Source organism: Fukomys damarensis, unplaced genomic scaffold, assembly GCF_012274545.1.
Source record: "Fukomys damarensis isolate Sample0158 unplaced genomic scaffold, DMR_v1.0_HiC HiC_scaffold_23, whole genome shotgun sequence".
NCBI lineage: Eukaryota > Metazoa > Chordata > Mammalia > Rodentia > Bathyergidae > Fukomys > Fukomys damarensis.
The window spans coordinates 50750453-50773228 of NW_022900935.1; the positions used below are offsets into that span (position 1 = coordinate 50750453).

Below are 22776 nucleotides of genomic sequence, written 5' to 3' on the forward strand. Positions count from 1 at the left end.
CTCAGCGGTTTGGTAGCCTGCCTTTCAAGCACAAGGACCTGAGTTTAATCCCTGGTACCAAAACAAACAAACAAACAAACAAAAACCCCCATGAAATAAAAAAAGAAATAGGTTAAATCAGTATGTTCTTATAGTTTAATTTTATGGATATGAGAGTTTCAATGTGTTCAAAGCAATTAAAAATATTTATGGAGGACTGGGGATTTAGCTCAGTGGTTCCACTGCCTGCCTTGTAAGTACAAGGACCAGAGTTCAATTCCTTGTGGCCAAAAAAAATTTTTTTTGTGGAAATAAAGCCAATGTTACCTATTACTAATATTTTCCTAATCCCAGACATTAAATCTAGAGGCATAGCATAAATAAAACACATGCTGTTTTAGTATAAGGGCTTGAATGTGCAAGGCTCTGGGTCTAATTGCCAGCACAAAACCAAACTACTGCAAGGGATATAGAATGCAACACAATTAAAAACTGTACTACATCCAACAACTGAAAACATATATGCTCTTCAAGTTTACACAAGACATTTATCAACATTAACCAAATGAGACACTTATCAACATTAACCGGACTCTGTTAGCAAATATTTAATAAATAAATAACACCAGTCTCACACAAACTCTTCAGGTACCAGGATTATGAATAAGACAAATAATCTTCATGCCAGAGCCTGATATGGATGTTATCAGAGAAGAAAAATACAAGCCAATCTCACTCAGGATAGTAGATGAAAAATTCTAACTAAAATATTAAACCAGATGCAGTAAAATATAAGAAAAGGGCCGGGGATTTAGCTCACTGGTGCCGCTGCCTACCTTGCAAGCGCAAGGTCCTGAGTTAGATCCCCGGTAACTGTATGAAAAAACTCATTGCAACCAAGTTATATTTATTTAATGCATATGAGATTGATTTTAAAAAAATCAATGCAGAAACTTATTCCTAGTCAAAATGGAGTAGAGGGACTAGATGTATTCTCTCCTCTGAAACAACTACAAACAAACCAGACCATTTAACAGAAAATGAACAAAGGAAATGAAAGACACTTCACAACAGAGAAAATTCAAGTGACCTATATATTTATATACACACAAACACATGTACAGGTACTCAACAGTCTTAGTCACCAAGGAGATGAAGGCACAAAGCACAATAAGATACCTCTATGTGCCAGCAGAACACTCCCAAAAGCCTGCTAATAGGGGAAGTGACAGTGATGAGGCAAGTGATAGCAAGCATGTAGAGGTGCTAAAACTCTTACTATTGGTGAAGTGTGAACTTGTGTAAGTCTTCTGGAAAACTGTCACAGTGAGTACTAAAGATGAGCATATACAAACTCAATGGCCCAGGAGACCCAAAAGTATGTTTTATCTCTAGAAAGATATATATGTGCACAAAAACAGGTAAAGTAATATTCACAAAGGTCCAAAAGCTAGAAACAATTTAAATAACTATCAACATATAGAAAGTAAAAATTTATCAGGACAATTTATATAACAGAATACCGTATTTTTAAAATGCTATTACATTCCACCAATTGGTGTCAAAAGACAAAACAGTTACTAGCTTTGTGGGGGTAGATGTTCCTGGTGGTTGAGAAGTTGCATGATGTGGTTACACAGGTGTGTTCACTTTCAAAAATATTAGACAAATATAACCATGAGTCCAATAAAAATGAATTTTTCCACATTATTTTAGTGATAGTACTCCATTTTTTTTAACCCTGAATGTGTAACTGTGAGAATAAAATTTTTTAAAAAGACTAAACAGGTCCTAAAAAAATCTAACTATACAATTAGTGAATCAAGCCAGGTGTGGTGGCCCTCACCTGTAATCCTAGTATTTGGGAGGATGATCGCCATAACTGTGAGGCTACCCTAGGCTACATAGTGAGTCCAAGGCTAGTCTGAACTAAGGAAGAACCTATCTCAAAAAAAAATTTTTTTTAATTAAAACAAATTATAATTATCTGAATTTTCAAGTCCCTTCAAGAAAGGACTCTCATTGAAATAATCTCTAATAGGGACCTACTATTGCCTGTAGTAAAAGCAAATTTATTATTTCTATTTCCTAAACAAGTCCAAATTTAAGGAAGTTGTTAAAATTTACTCAAGACACTATTTGCTATAATTTCTATTTATATGACCTAACACCCTACATCAAAGAACATGTCTAATCTCTGCTCCCCTGCTCCTGATTTAGCTCCTCAATATCTGAGGACAAATACATTGTTTCTACTTGCCCAGCCTGATTTCTAGGCTAAGTGAATTTGTTTCTATATCCTTTTCACCAGATGCTCAAGTGAAAGAAGCTTCCAGAAGAAAAACCGTTGGTTGTTGAAATCACTCATGTTCTAAACAGGAACACGGAGTTCTTGAAAGAGTAAATGACATTAACTTAATGGCAGAGGTACACCCAGAATGCAGGTCTTCCAAATACTAATACTTCCTACACATTCAGATTCATATCTTCACATAAGGAGTAGCAATGCAAATACTCACGTCTGAAAACAGATGACATGTATGTAGGAAAAAAATCTTTAAAAGATTTTCTTCAGCTATGCCTCTTGGTTTTTGGTACGATTACTATGATTAATATATGATAATATCATATATATAATATACTCATATATTAATATAGTACTCATATATAATATATACTCATATATATTAATATAGTACTCATCTGAATTTTTGGGTTTTTTGGTTTCTTTGTTTTTTGTTTTTGTTTTTTGGTACTGGGGATCGAACTTGGGTCCTTGCACTGGTGAGGCAGGTGGCAGCACCACTAATCTAAATCCCCAGCCCATCATTTGATTTTTTTGAAAAACATATATAAGCTCACATCATAAAAATATTCTTGCATTTTAAAAAAAGCCAAAAGTTTTTTTAAAACAATATTCTTGGTGTAATATAACTTACTTAGGGTATAACTTGAATTTTAAAAAGCTTATCATATGAATAAGTGGTTACTTACATAAAAATATACCTTGCAAAATGTTTTATGATGATGGATTTACTGTCATAACACGATTTGAAATGTAAAAGCTACATGAGCACATGCAAACATAAAATTAATTTGTTAGTATATACAGAGTTGGGTCAAATCATTCAACATTGAGCCACTAATATGTTAAGTAATTAAAACCAAAATATCTGCCTTTACAGGTCCAGTGATAAAATATATTAATAAGTCTACAAAACAGAAAGAGCTAAATGAAGTTTAAAAAGCATGAGGAGTATGATGAGTTTCAAGCACTAACTGCAAGAACATTTATGGAACTTCAGGTGTTAGGTGAAATGTAGTAATCAGGGATGGCACTGTGAGAAAGCAGCATGAACGAACACATACTCTAAAGTTCCAGGTGACATTCAGCTTTTACTACAAAGGGAAGGATTCCCCCCATTACAGAGGCATTGGTACACTGCCCTCTGTACCTGGCACATCCTGGGGGAGCTCGGATGCCACCTTCTTCTCTGCCATGTTGCTGCTATCATGGGTTTCTGAGAGACACCCCACAGGGCTCCTCCCTTCAGAGGGACTAGTCTCTTCTGAAGAAGCATTTGTTGTGTTGTCGCCAAGATTTGCTGACACAGAGTTACCTCTATCCCCAACTTCTGTTGGCTCTACAGCAAAATGCACAACAAAACTTTAAAGATATTCTTTAAATTTGCTTTTGGACAAATGGCCACATTCAACCAACTACCAAAAATGATCAATCACCAGAAAACCTGCTTCTATTTAATGGTCATTTAAAATCAATTAGATTTTGGGATATTTTTGCACTAGGTAATCCAAAGATTATTTAAAAGTGTCTAATATAGGTAAGAATGTTTTAAGTAATAAAAGATGAACATACTTTATCACATGCAAGTATATGTTCTGGTAGAAATACAGTAATTTTTCACCAACAAATCTCACAGGGAACAGCAACTTCTTAGAAGTATAAGTAGAGATACAAGTATAGCATTATCACAAATCTATCAACATAAAAAACTCATTATAGCTGTTATGCTTGTTACAAGGGAGGAGGGTATCCTAATCTCCTTAGAAACAAAGTTGAGATTTGCAGTAAAAATTTTCACTTTCACTTTGCAAATAAATTGGCGAGTTCATAAATGTTGTTAATAAAATGCTTCTTTTTAACCAAGTAATTCTTTTACCCTCAGGTCTTCCTTGTTCCAGATCATCACCTGGTGATTTGTCGTCACTGTCTTTTTCAAAGGACTGATCTTTGAGCTCCTCTTGGCTTTTCTCAGCATCTTTACTGTTGTTTTCCTCAGTTTCATTCTTGTCCTTTTCTATTTCTTCTGGGCTTTTAACATTATCAATGTCTCCCTTTTTGGCTCTAATGGATTCCAAAATTTCTTCTATAATGGAAAACAAATTTAAAAATTTTATTTCTACATATAATCAACTGTAACAGTACTATATTATTTGTTTTAATATTAAAGAGAAAAGCTAAATATTTTTAAAGCATAGAACTATGAAAAAGTCAAGATTATAAACATAAAATTTTTTTACAAAACTCAACCAATTTGTGGTATCTTCATTTCTAGAAAATACATGCTAATTATATTCAACTTTCTTTAAAAAAAAAAAAAAAAAAGAAAGGTATACGAATCTCTCCAGGTGACACTTGTGATAGATCCTCTGCCACAGACACAGACTGCAAGCTGACGTAGACTCAGCCTGAGCAGCACACTGTAAGAATTAAAAACCTACAAACCTGGGACCCAGTACAGAACTGACTTGAGTCTGGTGTGTCCCTAGCCAAGCTACCTAGCCTCCCTAGATCTGCATTTTCTCAAATATAAAATGAGCACAGAACTGGGGATTTAGCTCAGTGGCACTAAGCCTGCCTCTCAAATGCAAGGTTCTGAGTTCAATCCTGTTGGTGCAGAGAAGTTTTCTCTCTGAAGTCCCATAACTACTTTGAAAGACCTTAAATCCCTAAGGGAGCTAACCTTTTCTCAACTTAAGAGTTCCATAGGACACAGAAAATACCAGAGTGCAGAGCACAAGGTAAATCAAAGTAGACACATGAATACTAATCACTATTTTGTTGCTCAAATTGTTGCAGCTTTGGTCACTGGAAGCTTTTCAGAGTTCTGTGTCCTCTTCACATGTCCCATCCATCCATTCACTCATTCACACTTTCTAGCACTACAGTGTGCTCCAGGCTACCTTATATTCTCCCTGCCCCAGTCCTAGAATCTGCTACCTCTCTAAGGTTCTGTTGACTGCAGAATGGTCAGAAGTTATGGTTTATGTGCTAGGTGTGCTTGTTACTTCTGCAGTATTGCTATTTCTAGGCTTTCTGAGAGAACACAGCTACAAAATATATTTGTGTATCCTAACCCATGCATATTATTTACTTATTTATCAGTGCATGGGGACATGCATTTATGGCCATCTGTGAGTATCTTCCTGTGGTTCATTAGCCCCTTGCCAATTTGAAACTACTTTGACAGTGAGAAACCTAACTCTTTTATTATCTTCAGTTTATCTAGTTAATGTGTTCAACTTGGCCCACAAGACGAAGTTTCAGAACTGCTAAACTGTATCCCCATAAGAAATAAGCTTACCAAATACACTACAACGTTTAGAACTAAGAAGAAACTTTTGTAATGCCGCGTGTACCCACGGTGCTCCTTTTTACATTTTGGACTTTCTTATTTTCATTTCCATTAATTGTTTTCTACCTTCATTTTCATCAATTATTTCCTAAATTATAGATATCTGATTTCTTAGGATAGAAAAACACTGCAGGTATAGGGGGTGTAACAGCTAGTGATAGAGCAGTTCCTACTGCATGTGGGGCCTTAAATTCAATCTCTAGCACCATAAAACAAAATAAAACAAAACAAAAAACACCTTGTAAACCACTGTTAGGAAATAGTGATCTTTCTACTAAAGTGATTATGTTGGAACTGGTCAGTTCCCCTTACTACTCTCTTTCATCTACTTTAATCTTAATTACTGTAAGAATTCACAGTCTAGGCAGGCATGGTGGCTAATGCTGGTAATCCCAGCACTCAGGAGGTTAAGACAAGAGGATCACTGCAAGTTTAGGACAGTATGGGTTACACAGTGAGTATAAGGCCAACGTGGACTACACAGCAAGACCTTATCTCAAAAAAAATTTTTTTTACAATCTAAACCAAGTGTCGTGGTACACACCTATAATCCCAGCACTGTGTTAGGCTGAACCAGGAGGACTGCAAGTTTGAGCTTAGCATGGACAACTTAAATGACTTAGCAAGACTTGTTTCAAAGAAAACATTTTTCTGGTACTGGGATTTGAACTCAGGACCTTGTGCCTTACAAGGCAGGTGTGGTGCCACTGAGCTAAATCCCCAGCCCCCAGTTTGAAAAATTTTAAAAAGGCTATTGAATGTAGATCAGGGCAAAAGTCTTGGGGGTCAATCCTCATTACTGCAAAGAAGTTCAGAGATTAGAGCCTCTAGGTTTGATTCCTAGCCTGGCAACAACAACAACAACAACAACAACAACAACAACAACAACAACAAAAAGCCAAAGAGTATACGAACATCTAAAATAGTTACAGGCCAGCGATTTCCATACTAAATAATATGTATATAATGTCTGGGATCCAGATCTCACCCTTTAAATCCAAAGTACATTTCATTTTATCTGAAGTTTTTTTTTAAAGGCACTATTTGGGGGCTAGGATTTAGCTCAGTGGTGCTGTCACCTACCTCACAAGTGCAAGGTCCCAAATACAATCCCCAGTACCAAAAAGGAAAAAAAAAGCATTATGTGGGTGGAAAGGGTGATTATTTTTACAGTATGCACAGACTATAGCTGTCAGGATGAAAAAATGGCAGTGACGCTTGTCTCTGCAAAAAGGAAGGTATGGGCACTGGAGGTATAGCTCAACTCAGTGGTAAAGCATTTACCTAGCATGCATGAGGCCCTGGGTTCAATTCCTAGCATCGCAAAAAAAAAAAAAAAAAAAAAAAAAAAAAAAATAAAAATTTATGAAGGAGATTCATTTTTCACTGTATATCCTTTTGTACTATGCAAATTTTTCAAAAAATATCACATGTATTTACAATTGTATGTCATCGTACAAACAATTATTTTGGGAAAGATGGCTACATTTGTGTGGGGAGGATAGCTGGGGTGATGTTATCACTTGGTGTGGAGTTTGCAAATGAAGCAAAATTCTGTTGAACACTTTTGTTTGCAAACAGAAGCATTTGTGAACTGAGGTATTACTGTATTGCTTTAAAAAGAGAGAGCCAGGCACACATGTAGTGCCAGTACTTGGGAGGCTGAGGCAGAAGGATTTTCAACAGTTCAAGGCCAGCCTGGGGTATATAGTTCAAGGCCAGCCTGAACTAATAGCGAAACCCCGTCTCAAAAGACAAAACTAAACAAAAAACAAAAACAACAATGAAACTAAAAAAACTGTCAGTCTAGAGGAAGACATGTCCTACATGAGATCAGACAGAAAAAGGACATTAGTTTAAAAAAAAAGGAAATCTGAATCAAGTATGAATTTTACTTAATGACAAGGTATCAACGCTGATTCACTAGCTCTGAGAAATGCATTACACAAGCAAGATGTTAAAGCCTTTGTGGGGATTCTGAATTATCTTTTTTGCTTTTCTTTCTGGCAATGCTAGGGATCGACCCAAGGAATGCTAGGCAAATACTTTTACCACTGAGCTATGCAACTTCTCTATAAATCTAAACTATTCCAAAATTAAAGGTTTTATTCTGTTTTTTTGTTTTGTTTAAAGACAGGGTCTTAATATGTAGTTCAGGCTGGCCTTGAACTCACAGTGATCCTCCTGCCTCAGCCTCCCTAGTGCTAGGATCACAGGTGTGTGCCACCATGGCCAGCTTAAAGGTTTCATTCTTTTAAAAAAAAAAAAAAAAAAAAAAGAAAGCAAAGAGTAAGTTCAGAGAGGATATCATTTCTTTTACTTTTCTTCTTTGTCCTCTTCTTTTTTTTGAGACATGGTCTCTCACTGTAGATCAGGCTGGCCTTGAACCATGTAGCCCAACCTGGGCTCAAATTCACAACAATTCTCCTGTGTCAGCCGCCCAACTACTGAGATTATAGGAGTACACCACATCTGGCCAGAATATAATTTCTATAATTAAAAGTAGAAGTGTGCTTGGGAAGCACAGTTCAATGGTAGAATGCTTGCCTTGCATGTGAGGCCATGGTTTCAATCCCTAGCACCAATAAACAAGCAAAGAAACAAACTGAGGAATATTAGTAATGACCAAAACAACAACAAAAAAAATTACTAAAATGTATAGCATCCCTAACTTAAGAGTGAAGCTATCCTAGGAAAATAAAATATAGAGAATTAAAGTAAAATACATATAACCTGGGACATCTTACTATATGCTCAAGTTTTGTAGAGATTTCAAAACTTCCCCCTCACCGTTAGCTGCCACTAGAAAAGACTTGTTACTGCCCCGAGCCTTATTGGTCAGGTCTTCAGTTATATCCATGTGCCGGTGGATTTCTTCACGCATTTCTTCTAGAATTTTGCAAAGTTCTGCTTCCCAGTAATCTTTGTCTAGACAGTCTATTAATTCTTCAAGCTGGACCTTTGTGCTGTAGTACCAGATCTTCTTCTCATTTTCATTTTCTGTATCTTCTTCTCTGTTGTGAAAAGAGGAGAAATGTCAGACACAATGTCAGTTGTTTCTCCATTTCATCTAATCAGCGAAAATACATAACACAAAACTTGACGTGCTCAATATATAAACACAATTATGTTCATGTTATGAGCACACAAATCATTCCCTCCAGTCCTATTTGAACTCAACTTTTTTTCATTTAAGCAACCTCTAATGGTTTTGATTTCCTAATTCACAGCATTTTAGGATAAAATAATCTTGCAACAGCAAGAGAAGTAGTAGATAGTAAAGAAAGGCTGTCTAAAATCGTGACACAAAGAAAGACGACCTCAAAATTCAGGTGTGAGCCAGGGATTTAGTTCAGCGGTTCAATGGCCTGCCTTGCAAGCGCAAGGACCCAAGTTCAATCCCTGGTTAAAAAAAAAAAAAAAAAATTCAGGTATGAGAGCACTTTGTGGAGGACTATTCAGTTACATCTCCACCAACTCTAAAATCATCAATGTAAAAACGTGATGAGAATTTTAACCCAAGTCCCTCAGAAATATTTAACAATAGTACATGACAGAAATATTTTCATCAAATAGTATAATCACTTTGCTAAAGTTCTGGACCTTGAAGGAATGATCACAGTGTCTCATCTCTCTTCTTAAAGACCGACAAAGCTCAAATTGGAGGGGACAGAAGCAACTTCTTTTGTGCCTAAATTCTTCTGAGGTGACTTTTAAAGGTAGTTAAAAACTTCAACAAGGATCGTCACTGATTTTTCTTAAAAAAGGCAGATTAACATCAAGGATGTCTTTGAGTCTGGTTTTCCTGTTTTCTTAATGGCAAACTATAGAGCTCAAAGGACTTGGCTTTGAATGAGCTCAATTACTTGAGACATGGACATGCCACTCTGAGTCTCTGAGCCATTTTATTCACTTCACTTATAAAATGGGGACACAGCAATATCTCCCTTGAGGCCACTGTAAAACCTGAAGATACTGTGATATGGCATCATAGTGCATGGGCACATTAATGACCAATGTATATTAAATAGTACTACCATTACAGCGATAAAACTTTGGAGGAATTCCAGGAATGCTTGAATAAAGAAAGGATGTATTAAATCGTAGATCAGTAACAGGAAGTTAAAATTACCTGAAATTTAAAAGAAAAATAATTGCATACAAATTTCTGAGAACCCTTTTTAAAATCTATACCAGATTTCTAATGGATATTTCTATTGAGGTCCCATGACTGAGTGATAACAGCTTTTTTTTTTTAGTTTATTGGTACATTTTAGGCATACAGTACAGTTACACTCATCATTGGGATCTTGTACCTTTACATGACAGGTCTTGGTTCTCATTTTTTCCCCTTGTCCCTGCCCTCCCTTCACCCCCTCCTCCCCTCCCCATTTACAAACTCTTTATTTCCGTTTTTTCATTTTCTCATATTTTTTTCTTTTCCCTCATTACCTTTCCCCTACCCTTCCTACTTTCCCTACACCTTTAGCCCTTTTCTTCCTATTTCACCTTGTCAATTATCTCATTAGGATCTTATGTACTATTATAGTTTTTCACACCAGAGAAACTATTGGGTATTTACACATGTGTGACTTACTGATTTCACTTAGGAGTCTATCCTCAATATGTATCCATTTTCCTATGAATGAATCTAATTTCTCATTCCTTATGGCTGAGTAGTATTCCATTTTATAGAAAAACCACATCTTCTTTATCCAGTTTCCCAACTGATGGGCAAATGGGCTGTTTCCAAGCTTTAGCTATTACAAACTGTGCTGCTATAAACATTGGTGTGCATAAATATCACTGTTATGATTCTTTTAATTCTTTTGGAAAGATACCCAGTAAAGGGATGAATTTTTACCAGCTGCTCCTCACAGGGCTCTTATCTAGAATATATAAAGAACTCAAAACAATCAGCCCCTCCAAATATAAAGACCCAATTCAAAAATGGGCATCTGAAATGAACAGACATTTCTCAGACAAAGAAGTAAAAGCAGCAAGCAAATATATGAAAAAATGTTCCACATCACTGGTCATTCAAGAGATGCAGATGAAAACAACACTGAGATTCCACCCCACCCCACAAAGAATGGCTGCTATCAAGAAATCAACCAATAACAAATGTTGGCGGGGTTGTGGGGAGAAAGGAACCCTTTCCCATTGTGGGTGGGAGTGCAGACTGGTGCAACCACTATGGAAATCAATATGGAGATACCTCAAAGAGCTGGGACTAGAAAGTTCCAGATAACAGCTTATCTTATTCAAAATTTAAAGACTCTAGTTTTCACATCAAATATTCATAAGCGCCCCCCACACACACTGGGAATCAAACTAAGGACCTTGCGCTTGCCAGGCAGGAGTGGCACCACTGAGCTACATCCCCAGCCCAATATTAAGCTCTTAAAACATACTATCCTATCAAAACAGAAAGTACTGAAGCTCTTCCTGTATCATGGTGCCAAAGTGTACACCGTGAGTGGGGCTACAAAAACTCCCCAGCTAACTAGACCACCTTTTTCTGTAATTTCTACTGGCTGTGAGCTACATTCAAAGGACCCTGAGGGACCCACAAGTCATGCGGTGGAAGAACCTGTGGTAGCCAGCAAATGGAAGAACAAAACAAAAACTGTTCAAGAAACCTAAGAAACGATGCAGACAAGTATTTGAGATTTGAAGACACGCTGTATAAATGTAGTGATCATGGTAAAACCCGCAGTGATTTCCAGTCCTTTCAAAACATGAAATGAGAAAGACTGGAGAGAATGTCAACATGAGCACGTGTGAAAGCCTATTCTGAGCTTAGTGAACAAACTCAGCCTAGGGAGAAAACTCCTAGGTAAACAAAAATGTGAAAGGCTCCAGCACACCCAGGAAAGAAATCATGGTGTGGGGAGTTCATATGTGTACAAACAAGAGAATACCTGCATGTCTTCATACTATATTCAAGTAAATGAAAGAAAGCAAGCTGGAGAGAAGCCCTGTGTAACTAAGGCATGTGTGAAAGCATTATCTCATAGTCATTCCTTTCACAAAGGTAAAATAAACTGCACTGGACAGAAACCTTTATGTATGTGAGCAATGGGAAAAGCATTCAGTACACAGAACTGTTATGAAATACATGAAGAAAATCAAACTAGAGATAAACCTTATGTACGCAAACAATGTGGGAAATCATTCACCACACAGTCTGTGTCACAGTCATCAATTAACTCACACCAGGGAGAAACCCAATGTATGTAAGCAAAGTGGAGAAGGCTTTGCTGATAAGTCCTCATTTGAAAGACATGGAAGCTCTCACACTGGGGAGAAGTCCTATGAATGTAAGCAATGTGGAAAAGCTTTCAGCACACAGTCACTGTCAAAGTCATGAAAGAACTTGCACTGGGGAGAAACCTTATGCATGTAAGCAATGTGGAAAAGCACTCACTACACAGAGTTGTTATGAAATATAAATGACATAAATTACTGTACAGATAAATCTTATGGATGTAAACAATGGGGAAGCATTCAGCACATTCAGTCACTGTCAGACAGGAAAGTACTCACACTATGGGGACTGTATGTATGTGAACAGTGAGGGAAAACTTACCCTACACAAAAGTATTTTCGAATAAACAAAAGAAGTCATAATGAAGAGAAACTATGTTTATCATCCAGGGGAGTAGTGGTCAAACACATGAAGAAATTCCTGTTGGTGAAGATCCCTATGTATGCGAATAATGTGGAAAAGCACTCAGTACACCAAAGTGCCATCAAATGCATGAAAGAAGACACCCGGAGACAAACTGTGTATATAGGCAGTGTGGGAAAAGATTTGATGCAATCTCGTTTTATACACAAAAAAATCCACACTGCAAAGTAACTATGTAAGAAATGTGTGGAAAATTTCTTCTCATACACTATCAAACACATGAACAAGGTGCCACTGGGGGAAAAGCCTCTGTAAGCAATGTAGAGAGCATTCGGCACACGCAGGTATTGTTAAATACATGAAAGAAGTCCCATGGGGGAGAAATGATATATATATATTTTTTTTTTTCCTGTGAAAATTCCCTATGTAATGAAGACCTGTAGAAATAATATGAAAATTTTGTTTGTTTTTTTATTTTTGGTACCCGGGATTGAACTTGGGTCCTTGTGCTTGCAAGGCAGGCCACCGAACCACTGAGCTAAATCCCCGGCCCTGAAAATTTTGATGTCAATATTTCTTCATTAATTTTCTGAAAATATATTCCCGGATGGAAATAGCCTAAAGTGTATTTGTTCTGTTTTTCAATAAATTATTTGTAAGTATCTGATGTATGTACGTATCTGTGGTCTTTAGTATGAAAAAAATGGAGTTGACATAATATGTTTTTGGGTATGCCAATGTTTTTAAACTTAACATATAGTGGTTCTTAATTAAACAAGGTTAATTGAAGTGTATTTTTCACTTCCCAGTAGGGCTAGTATCTATGCAGTATTTATTTTGTTTTATTTTTACAATTGGGAGGAATAGATTATGAAAAAGTAAATTTTGGTAACAGCCTTTGAATTTTTGGGATTTCCCACTAGCTTTGCTTTGAATTGTGTTGGTGTGTACACTCCATACTCTGTATGACAAGATATTGTCTTATTTGATGCTATATTATATTTGAAGGAGGCTTGTGAATGTCTTTTTGAGAACGGTCAATTGTTTTCATAACATGTATATTAGCAATACTGTGTTTTCCATATCCTGACAAAGCACCTGCATATATCCCAACATAAATGTATATTATATTAAGTATACAGTTTTGCCTAGTTGCTTTCATGTTGGGGTTATTATGATTTACATAAAAATTTGTTTTCTTTCCAAGAAAATTTTGCTTTTCAAGCCTATATAGTGATGATTTTTAATTTTGTGGTAATTTTTCCAACACCTCTATCTAAAACTAAGCCATACTGCTGTGAGTTTCTGACTGCCACAGGTCAACAACAACATAATTTGTCTCCAAATGGGTATCATGAATTGTAGTAATAAATCTCTCCAAAAGGTAAAAAACAAACAAACAAAACCAGAAAGTACTCAGTGAGCTCTGGCTAATGCCCAAGAGTTACAGAATAGCAGCATTAGTTCTGTTTTTTGTTTGTTTTGTTGTGCTTTGTTTTTTTTTGAGACAGAGTCTCACTACATAGCTCAGACTGGCCTCAAACTTATAGCCTTGGCAACTTAGCAAGAGCCTGTCTTTAAAAAAAAAAAAAAAACGCGGGGAGGAGAGTCAGCAGGTGGGGAATATAGCTCAACGTGAAGACCTTGGGTTCCATCTCCAATAACTAGGGAAAAAGTGGTGCCAGTAACCATTTTTTAATCTGCTCATCAAAGACAATATTAACACTGGCTTCATGTTTTCTTCTCAAGGTTACAGAAGGATAAATTCATTACAGTAATAAAAGCCAAAACAGTAAACAGTAACTGCTAAGTTTTAAAAGAGAAGTTGTTTATCTGTACTTATGTACTGTATTTGGGCGTATTCACAGTCCATATCTAAATTTTCTGTCCTAATCACAAAATGACAACAGTTTTGGTTTTGTTTTGTTTTTTCTTTTGGTACTGAGGAGACCTTGCACTTGCGGGGCAGGCAGCAGTACCACTGAGATAAATCCCCGGTCCTACAGCAGCTTTTCTGCATCAACACACAAACGTGTGCATGCCCTGGTTAGCAGTTCCAACATGGTTCCCACAGAAGCTGCTCCTGCAGGCCAGCCCTGCTCTGTGGGTCAACTGAACTGGCCCCACCACTCTAAAGACATTGAGGAGGACCCACTCTCCAGAGTTCACAGGCTGGCAGGGAGAGGATAGCATGGAAAGAAAATGTTTGCAAAAAAATATAATTAAGGGCAAACAAACATATTCTATGCTTACATTTTAAAGTTTCTCTGACTGTTACCTAGTGGTGACAAAGACTAACTGTGCTAGGTATTGATTAAAAGTAAATTTCAAGTTTTGTTTTTAAACAATACATAGTGTAAGTAATAAAGTGTAAGAAACACTGTAATTTGTTGAATGGTGTTCCCCAACACTCAGGTCCACCAAAAATCTTTAAGAGTATGACATCATTTGGAATTAGGTTCTTTACAGATATAATTACTTATCAGTGGAGATAAAATCATCCCTAAATCCAATGACTGGTACCTTTAGAAGAGGAGAAGACACACAGAGACACAGAAAAATGGCAGTGTGAAGAAAGATTGGAGCAATGCATTTCTCTGCAAAGCCAAGGAATGCCAAGGGATTGCCAGAAGCTAGGAAAGAGGCATAGAATAAAATCTCTCTATGAGGCTCCAAAAAGAACTAACTCTCCTGACACTGGATTTCAGAATGCTGACCTAGAAGACTGTGACACAATAAATTTCTGGGGTTTTTTGTTTCTTTCTTTTCTTTCTTTCTTTTCTTTCTTTCTTTCTTTCTTTCTTTCTTTCTTTCTTTCTTTTTGAGACAAGTTTTCACTGTATAGTTCACAACAATCTTCAACTCACTCTGGGGTTTTTTGTTTGTTTCTTTTCTTTCTCTCTCTCTCTCTCTCTCTCTCTCTCTCTTTCTCTCTTTCTCTCTTTCTCTCTTTCTCTCTTTCTTTCTTTCTGAGACAAGTTTTCACTGTATAGTTCACAACAATCTTCAACTCACTCTGTAGTCCAGGCTGGCCTCAAACTTTCAGCAATCCTTCTGCCTCAGCCTCAAATGCTGGGATTACCAGGTATATGCTACCATTCCCAGTGTAAATTTTGGGGTTTTTGTTTCATTTTTTGAGACAAGGCCTCCTCCAGTTCAGGCTAGCCTTGAACTTACAACATTACCCTAGGCTGGCCTGGAACTCATGGTGATCCTGCTGCCTCAAACTTCCAAGTGCTGGTTTTTAAACCATTGTGGTGCTTTGTAATGGCAGCCCAAGAAACTCCAAGAATATTAGTACATTATTTTCCCAACTTACAAACAAGTTCGTAAGTTGGATTTGTTTGGAAATCTGACAAAGTGAGTCTTATACACAAATGTATAATGTAAAGCATAAAAAAACAAATGTGAGGTCCATTTGTACCTGTGAAACGTCACAACTCAAATGTTCATTAAGTTGGGGACTTAGAAGTATAATGCTAGTGGAACATATACCTAAAACTGTGTAAGTGACTTTGCAAGTGGGTAATCAGAAAAGACTGGGAAAATTTTTTAAGCACTGCAGAAAAGCTCAGATTGCTTTAATGAGATGGAATTAGGTAAACTAGAATTTTGTCAACAAACTGAAGATTTGAGGCACTAGAAACTCAGAAAGGTAGAAAGAATGCTTTCCTAGAGCCTGCAGAGGGAGAGTGGCCCTGATGATGTAAGACACCTTACATGTGGAATTCTAGCCTCCAGAACTATCAGATAATAAATCCCTGCTTTTTAAATCGGCCCATTTGTGAAACTTTGTTATAGCAGCCTAGGAAACTAATACAATTAGTGATTCAGGAATTCAAAACAACACTAGGTCAAGCAGCCAAGGAAGTGGCTAGGAACACACATTATGGAGTCAGACTGAGTTCCGATCCTGACTGCCACTTATTCACTGGTTGTGTGATCTCTGATCAACTGCTTAACCTCTGTACTATGCTTTCTGTCTGAAAGACAAGAGTGACAGTTCTTGTACCAAAATACTGCTGTTAGGATTAAATGAGTTAAAATGTAAAGTGCTGAGCTGGGTGTGGTGATGGATGCCTGTAATCCCAGCACTCAGGAGGCTGAGGCAGGAGGATCACTGTGAGTTTGAGACCAGCCTGGACTACATAGTGAGTTCCAGGTCAATCTCAACTACATAGTGAGATCCTGTCTCAAAAAACACAAACAGGGCTGGGGATTTGGCTCGGTGTTTCCGCAGTCTGCCTCACAAGCACAAGGTCCCCAGTTCGATCCCTGGCACCAAAAAATAAATAAAAATAAAAAACACAAACAAAAACAAACAAAAAAGAATTGGAAATATTCTTAAAAATAGGTTCTAAAAATCATTTCAAGTCCCACATCTTCATAGACACAGTCTTGGACAAATTATCTAATCTCCCTGAATTTTAGTCTCATCTATAAAAGACAATATACAGCATCTACATTATTGGATTGTTGTAAGATTAATGAAAACAATGTACATAAAATGCCTCAGACAATATAAAGCACACATTAATACTCAATAAATGTTGCTTTGGGCTATCATTATTTTTGCTAAATCATCAGCTAGAAGTTCTACTTGCAAGTCTCTAGAACTAAGGCTTTAACCACTGATGACTATGTACTAAGCCTTAAAGATGTCATGCCTTATGTGAATATGGTCAAAGCACCTTTGGCCTCTGTGATCTAAAAAGGCAGCTCAGGAAAAGAAAAAGCCAATGAGAATGAATATCCAAAGGGCTAAGCAGTATAGAGAAGAAAGCTCAGCAAGAGGAGAAGAGCATGAACTAAATTTCACCGATTTCCTAGTTTGTTCACGGACGATGAGCAACTTTTGGGAGGGGAATGGATACAAAATGAACATGGCTGTTAACTACTAAAGGTCTACAAAGAGGACAAGGACCAGGCTTGCTGACATACAGTGAGACTGAATTTTTACTTACAGTGACAATATAGCATTAAGCTTCAACCAAAATGTGGTTGGTTATAGGCCATTGATAATGACCTTGTGACAGAGGTTTCCATGCCACTATCTCCACAGCAAGACACATATCACACACACAAAAAGACACAAGGGACACATATCAGACACTTGGGCATAAGTAGGCAAGAAATATACGATATTTTTAAAAATAAACGATCTACAGAGGTAAGGGGAAAAAATGAGAATCAAGACTTGTCATGTAGAGGTACAAGATCCCAACAATGAATGTAACTGTACTGTATCCCTAAAATGTACCAATAAACTCAATTAAAGCTGAAAAAAAATTTTTTTAAATAAATAAATAAATGATCTAGAGAAAAAGACAAAGTATTCATTTAAGATATATTTGTATACTAGTTTCTGGATTAGTATGCAATTCTAATTCTACCCTCTCCTGAAATATCCTTAAAACTATGCTGAAGAAATAGTTTGCTTTGTCTTGGTTTTTATTTATTTTTATTTTTTGAAAGTACTAGGGATTGAACCTAGCTAGGACCTAGTATGTGCTAAGCAAGTATTCTACCACCTAGTTACATCCTAGCCCAAAAGAAGTATTTTTAAAGACATAAACTCATAAGGATAGGAAAAGAGGACAGACAAAAAACTTTGGAAGCAGGGAAGGAGATGGCAAGTGATTATTACCAAAGCAGAGCCAAGAAACCCCAATCCTAAATGAAAAGAAGCTGAGAACCAACCCAATGTATATCCCCAATTCCTCAAAAGTCACTGCAAATGAGGGGAAGAACTCAAACAGAAAGCTGGCTGTGAGCCGATTCGGCAGCAGATCCTGAGGTTCTCTCTGGACTGGGAGACACAGGCTCGAGTGTGAACAAAGGTACCATTCAGAAAACAGAGGCTTCAAGTGACACAGGAAATGCTGCACGCACAATAAAAGCAGCCCACTTCCCTCACTCAGCCACAGAACGGTGCCAGTGGGAACAGCAAAAGGCTCCTCTCAGCACCAGCCAGCTCTAGAGGAAAGAGCTAAAGGTACAGACAATGGGGATTCCTCAATAAGGAACAATGAAAGTCACTCCACAGGTGCACTGCAAACCGATAAGGCCTAGTCATATAGTTCCCCAGTGTTTAACAGGAGCAGAACAATTAAAAACATGTAAACATCTGAGGATGGCAGAGAGAGAGAGACCAAAACAAAGAACAAGAAGCAGCAATTTAGAAGAAACAGACTATACAACTGGGGGGGGGGGCAATTAAAAGCCTCAGAGCAGTAAGATAAAATACTATATCCATGAGACAAAAACAGGATCTTTTTTTTTTTTTTTTTTTTTTTTTGTATGGATTTATTTTTTTTTTTTTTTTTTTGGTACCAGGAATGGAACTCGGGACCTTTAGCTTGTGAGGCAGGCAGCAGCACCACTGAGCTAAATCCCCAGCCCAAAAACAGGATTTTTAAATTAGTTTTTAAAAGGAGGATTCTAAGCTGGGCATAGTGATGCACACCTGTAATCCCAGCACTGGTAGGCTGAGGCAGGAGGATGCCATGAGTTCAAAGCCTGCCTGGGCTGCATAGTGAGTTCAGGGCCAGCCTGAACTGCAAAGGGAGACCCTGCCTCAAAAAACCAAAATAAATAAATAAGCAAATGTAATAAAAGGAGGATTCTAAAAACAAAGAGTGCTTAGGAAATAAAAACACAGAAAAATATGGTAGCAAAAACACCAAAACTAAATACTGTACTATGGTTGAGAGGCCAAGACAAAGAAATCTAGAAAAATTAAGCAACATACATCCCCCAACAGGAAAAAGACAAAGCAGAGAACTGGAGAGAAAAGATAAGAAAATCAGAACAAGAACAGGAAGTCCACTGTTCAATAAAATAATACTCCAGATGAATACAAAATGGAAAAGGAGAGGAGAAAGTCCTAAGAGTTCTCACAGCTGAAGGATTCAACCGCCAGATGGAAAACGTATACCACATACCCAGCAATGAAAATGGACCCATCCAGGGTACAGCACTGCACAAGCTGCACAACAGTGGACCCCAAGACAATTCCGTGAGCTTTCACTGGAGCACAGACCAGTCATACACAAAAAAATCAAGCATCAGAATGTGTTCAGACTGCTCCACAGCAACACTCATCTTTTAAATTCCTGGTTACCCTCCCCACCCTGCTCTGACATTCATTTCATCCCACCACAGATTTCCTGACTGCACCTATTTCTGAGAACTGGAAGAAAACTTTGAAGGTTTAAAAAATACAAAGTAGCCCATCTCCTCCACCAGGTTAGTACACAGTGTAGGATACTCAGACCACACTTTAACCCTGCCTGACGCCCTGAGTAAGGTAAGTCTAGGGTTTTCCTGACTTTGTCTACTGATGCCTGAAATAGGGTTTTGCAACCCTTTTGCCAGACTATTATTCGGAATCGGCAACCAACAATGGCACAAAAAATGACCTTTTCTTGCTGTTCTCTTTCACATTCAGATAGAATAAAAGTAAAAGGGAGATACAAAGAACTTCTAACACCAAAGTTAGAGCACAAATTACCTTAATGGGCTACAGAGGAATATAACCAAGGAAGGGGCCACATCTCCCTAAGAACATTCTATTCCTTGTCCTAGGCACAGACAACAATGTGTGCACTTTGCGTCTCTCATACAGTCTTTCAACTTCAAAATCATTTAACTACAACTCATCATTAAATTACAAAAATTTATACTACAGTACTATACTAAAGCAGTATAGCTTCACTGGATCAATAATGAAGAAAAATAGTTTAATATCAAATACATGCAAAAATTAAAATCGGGTTCACTTACATTATGAGTCTTCGGTTTAAGAACCAGTATTTCCTCCGACTTCTATCATATCCAATAGGCTCGTGTCGAATATATGGTTTGTTTTTTTGGATTTCAGCAACACAGTCAGTCACACCAGGCACCTTGTGCGCTACACAGACTTCACACTGCCATTCGTCCTCGGGTACCTCCTCAAGAGGTGGCTTAACACACTCCAAATGGTACACAGCTGAACACGTCTCGCAGCAAAGCAAATCCCCAAGTTTGTGGCAAACCCTACAATGGTCATCGTACTGGATCACCCCCTCAGACATCAACTCCTCACGAGCAATGTTTGTCGTAAGAAACTGATCCACTAAGAACTGCAGAACTCTGATTTTATTCTCTACTGGCCCATAAGGGTAGTCCTCGGCTTCCTGGTACGGAAGAACGTGATGGTACTCCTTGTCGCTCTCACAGTACACACGCAGCACCTCCGGCCACGTCATCCCATCTATGAAATACAGTGTGGAATTGACACTATCTCTCAGGTCAGCAGGCCCAAAGGTAGTATTGGAGGTGTCTTCTTCACGCAGAACTGCTTTCAAAAGCACGACGTGCATCTCCGCCATGAGTGTGCACTGCTCTTGGCTCACTAGAGCTGCACAGAAGTCCTCAAAGCGAAAAGGAGACAATCTTAAAACAGTGCCAAAGTTCCTCAGTACCTCATAAATGGCAATAACATTCATTATATGCTCATTAGGCACCATTAAATCCTCAGAGGACTTGGGAAAGTCAAGGGGTGGGATGTCTTTTTCTTCTAATATTGGAGAACGAGGCCGATGTACTCTTGGTTTTCGCCTACCTGTAAATAAAGAAATTGTATTATTACAAATTAATAATAATATCACTTCTATAAACTTAGTGTTCTGCAGTTTTTACTCTCAAAAAATAAGTAAGCACACTTTTATTAATCTAATAATTTTCAAGTGAATATAATATCAAGAATATGGGTTGGGAGTGTTGCTTAGTGGTAAAATGCTTGCTAGTATACGTGCATGGCTCTACCACCACAAAAAAAGAAAAGAAAAAAAAATCAAAATTCAAAAACACCAAACCAGGGTATTTGTGAAAGATCTGACAAAAATATATGAGAAAAAAAATCTACATATAAGATGACCAGCATGGGGGGCAACAGATATCACACTGTTCCAGTTGCAATACAGACAATCTGACAACCTGACAGGAAGTTCCCAGTGTAGATCCCTTAACTTCCTGAGGTTTTCCACAGTGAAGCACAGGCTCAGGGGAGAGGAGAGAGAAAACAAAACAGAAAGGAAGAAGTTGGGCAGAGCTGGCACACATCTAAAATTCCAGCACCTGAGAGGCTGAGGCAGAAGGACTGCTGTGAGTTTCAGGCCAGCCTGAGACACATAGCTATACCTTGCCTCAAAAAATAAAAATGAAAACATGGGCTGGGGATTTAGCTCAGTGGCACCGCACCTGCCTTGCAAGCATAAGATCCTGAGTTCAATTCCTGATACCAAAAAATAAAAACAAAAACAAAAGGGAAGAGAAAAGAGGAATTTCAATGCTGGGAGGGAAAAACACTTCTCTAACAGGTAAGAGACTATTCCCCAGTTTTTGAGATGTGATGCTTAGGAGCACATACACATATATGTCTGTGTGTGTGTGTGATTATAAAACATGCAACTGCTTAGTATATAACTTTTATATATCTTATTTAATCTTCTGAGTAAGTCTACATGATGTACTATAATCAGTCCTGCTTTATAAATAAGAAAATTTGGGCCAGGAAATTAACTCAGTGGCACTGCACCTGCCTTGCAAGCACAAAGTCCTCAGTTTGATCCCCGGTACCAAAAATAAGGTATAAATAAGAAAACTTCTCAACAAAGTTATTCCTAACTTGTCTGTATTGCTATTATTACACTGTCCAATGATGTCTGCAGAATAGTAAATGTAATTCTAATTTTCAGAAGTAATTTTAATGATATCAACATGAAATTCATTTTCGTTCAATTGAGTTTTATTAACTCTGGGTTTGGACTCTTTTAACTTCTCCCTCTATATCCTCCCCACCTCTAACTATCACTCATCATATGCAAACTAAAGTGCTAAAGTTGTACCTGCTACCAGAAGGGTAAAAAAAGTATGCTAAAGAATACATACATACGTACATACATACATAAATACGTACATACATACATGTGTATACACATACGTACATACGTACACACACACACACACACACATTTCTTTTTTGGTAATGCTGAGTACACCCAAGCCCTCCAGCTATGCAAGGGCTCTACCCTGAAACAATCTTTAATGTACACACTCCTAAGTGGACGAAACAACTAGCTACAGAACAATGAACAGAATAGTATCATTTGAGTAAGGCAGGGGTGAAGTAGGACTTAAAGAAAAATAAGTTCTTCCCAGGCTTGGGCAGCTTCCTCGCCTTGGGTCCCACCCCACCTCCTCCCACCCCACCCCTCTCCTTTGTATCCAAAACTGTTGTTCTGGTACAGATAAAATTGACAACTATGTCCTGTAAACAAGTTTATGGCACCTTGTTTTCATATGATTTATAAGACACTGTCTTCTTAGAAGGCTAAATTACAAAACTGCCCTTGTCCTGTTCCAATAAGCTCAATGGTGCTGCCATCTGCCTCCCAAGTACAAGGACCCAAGTTTGATCCCTGGTACCTAAAAAAAAAAAAAAAAAAAAAAAAAAAAAAA

At 37.6% G+C, this 22776-nt stretch overlaps 1 protein-coding gene across 15 annotated transcripts in view; it reads right to left on the bottom strand.

Annotated features, from left to right (window-relative positions):
* Bptf (bromodomain PHD finger transcription factor) overlaps positions 1–22776 on the bottom strand; it is a 134251-nt gene that overhangs the window by 85325 nt on the left and 26150 nt on the right. For 11 of the 15 annotated variants that reach the window (XM_010616790.2, XM_019206416.2, XM_010616792.3 and 8 more), the window contains exons 2-5: positions 20056–20878; positions 8427–8650; positions 4161–4367; positions 3435–3623 (exon numbers count right to left, since the gene is read on the bottom strand). In XM_010616790.2, the coding sequence (XP_010615092.1) occupies positions 3435–3623; positions 4161–4367; positions 8427–8650; positions 20056–20878 (1443 nt within the window). The remainder of the gene's footprint in view (positions 1–3434; positions 3624–4160; positions 4368–8426; positions 8651–20055; positions 20879–22776) is intronic. The other 4 variants (XM_010616788.3, XM_033767842.1, XM_019206422.2 and 1 more) reach the window with 1 other exon arrangement.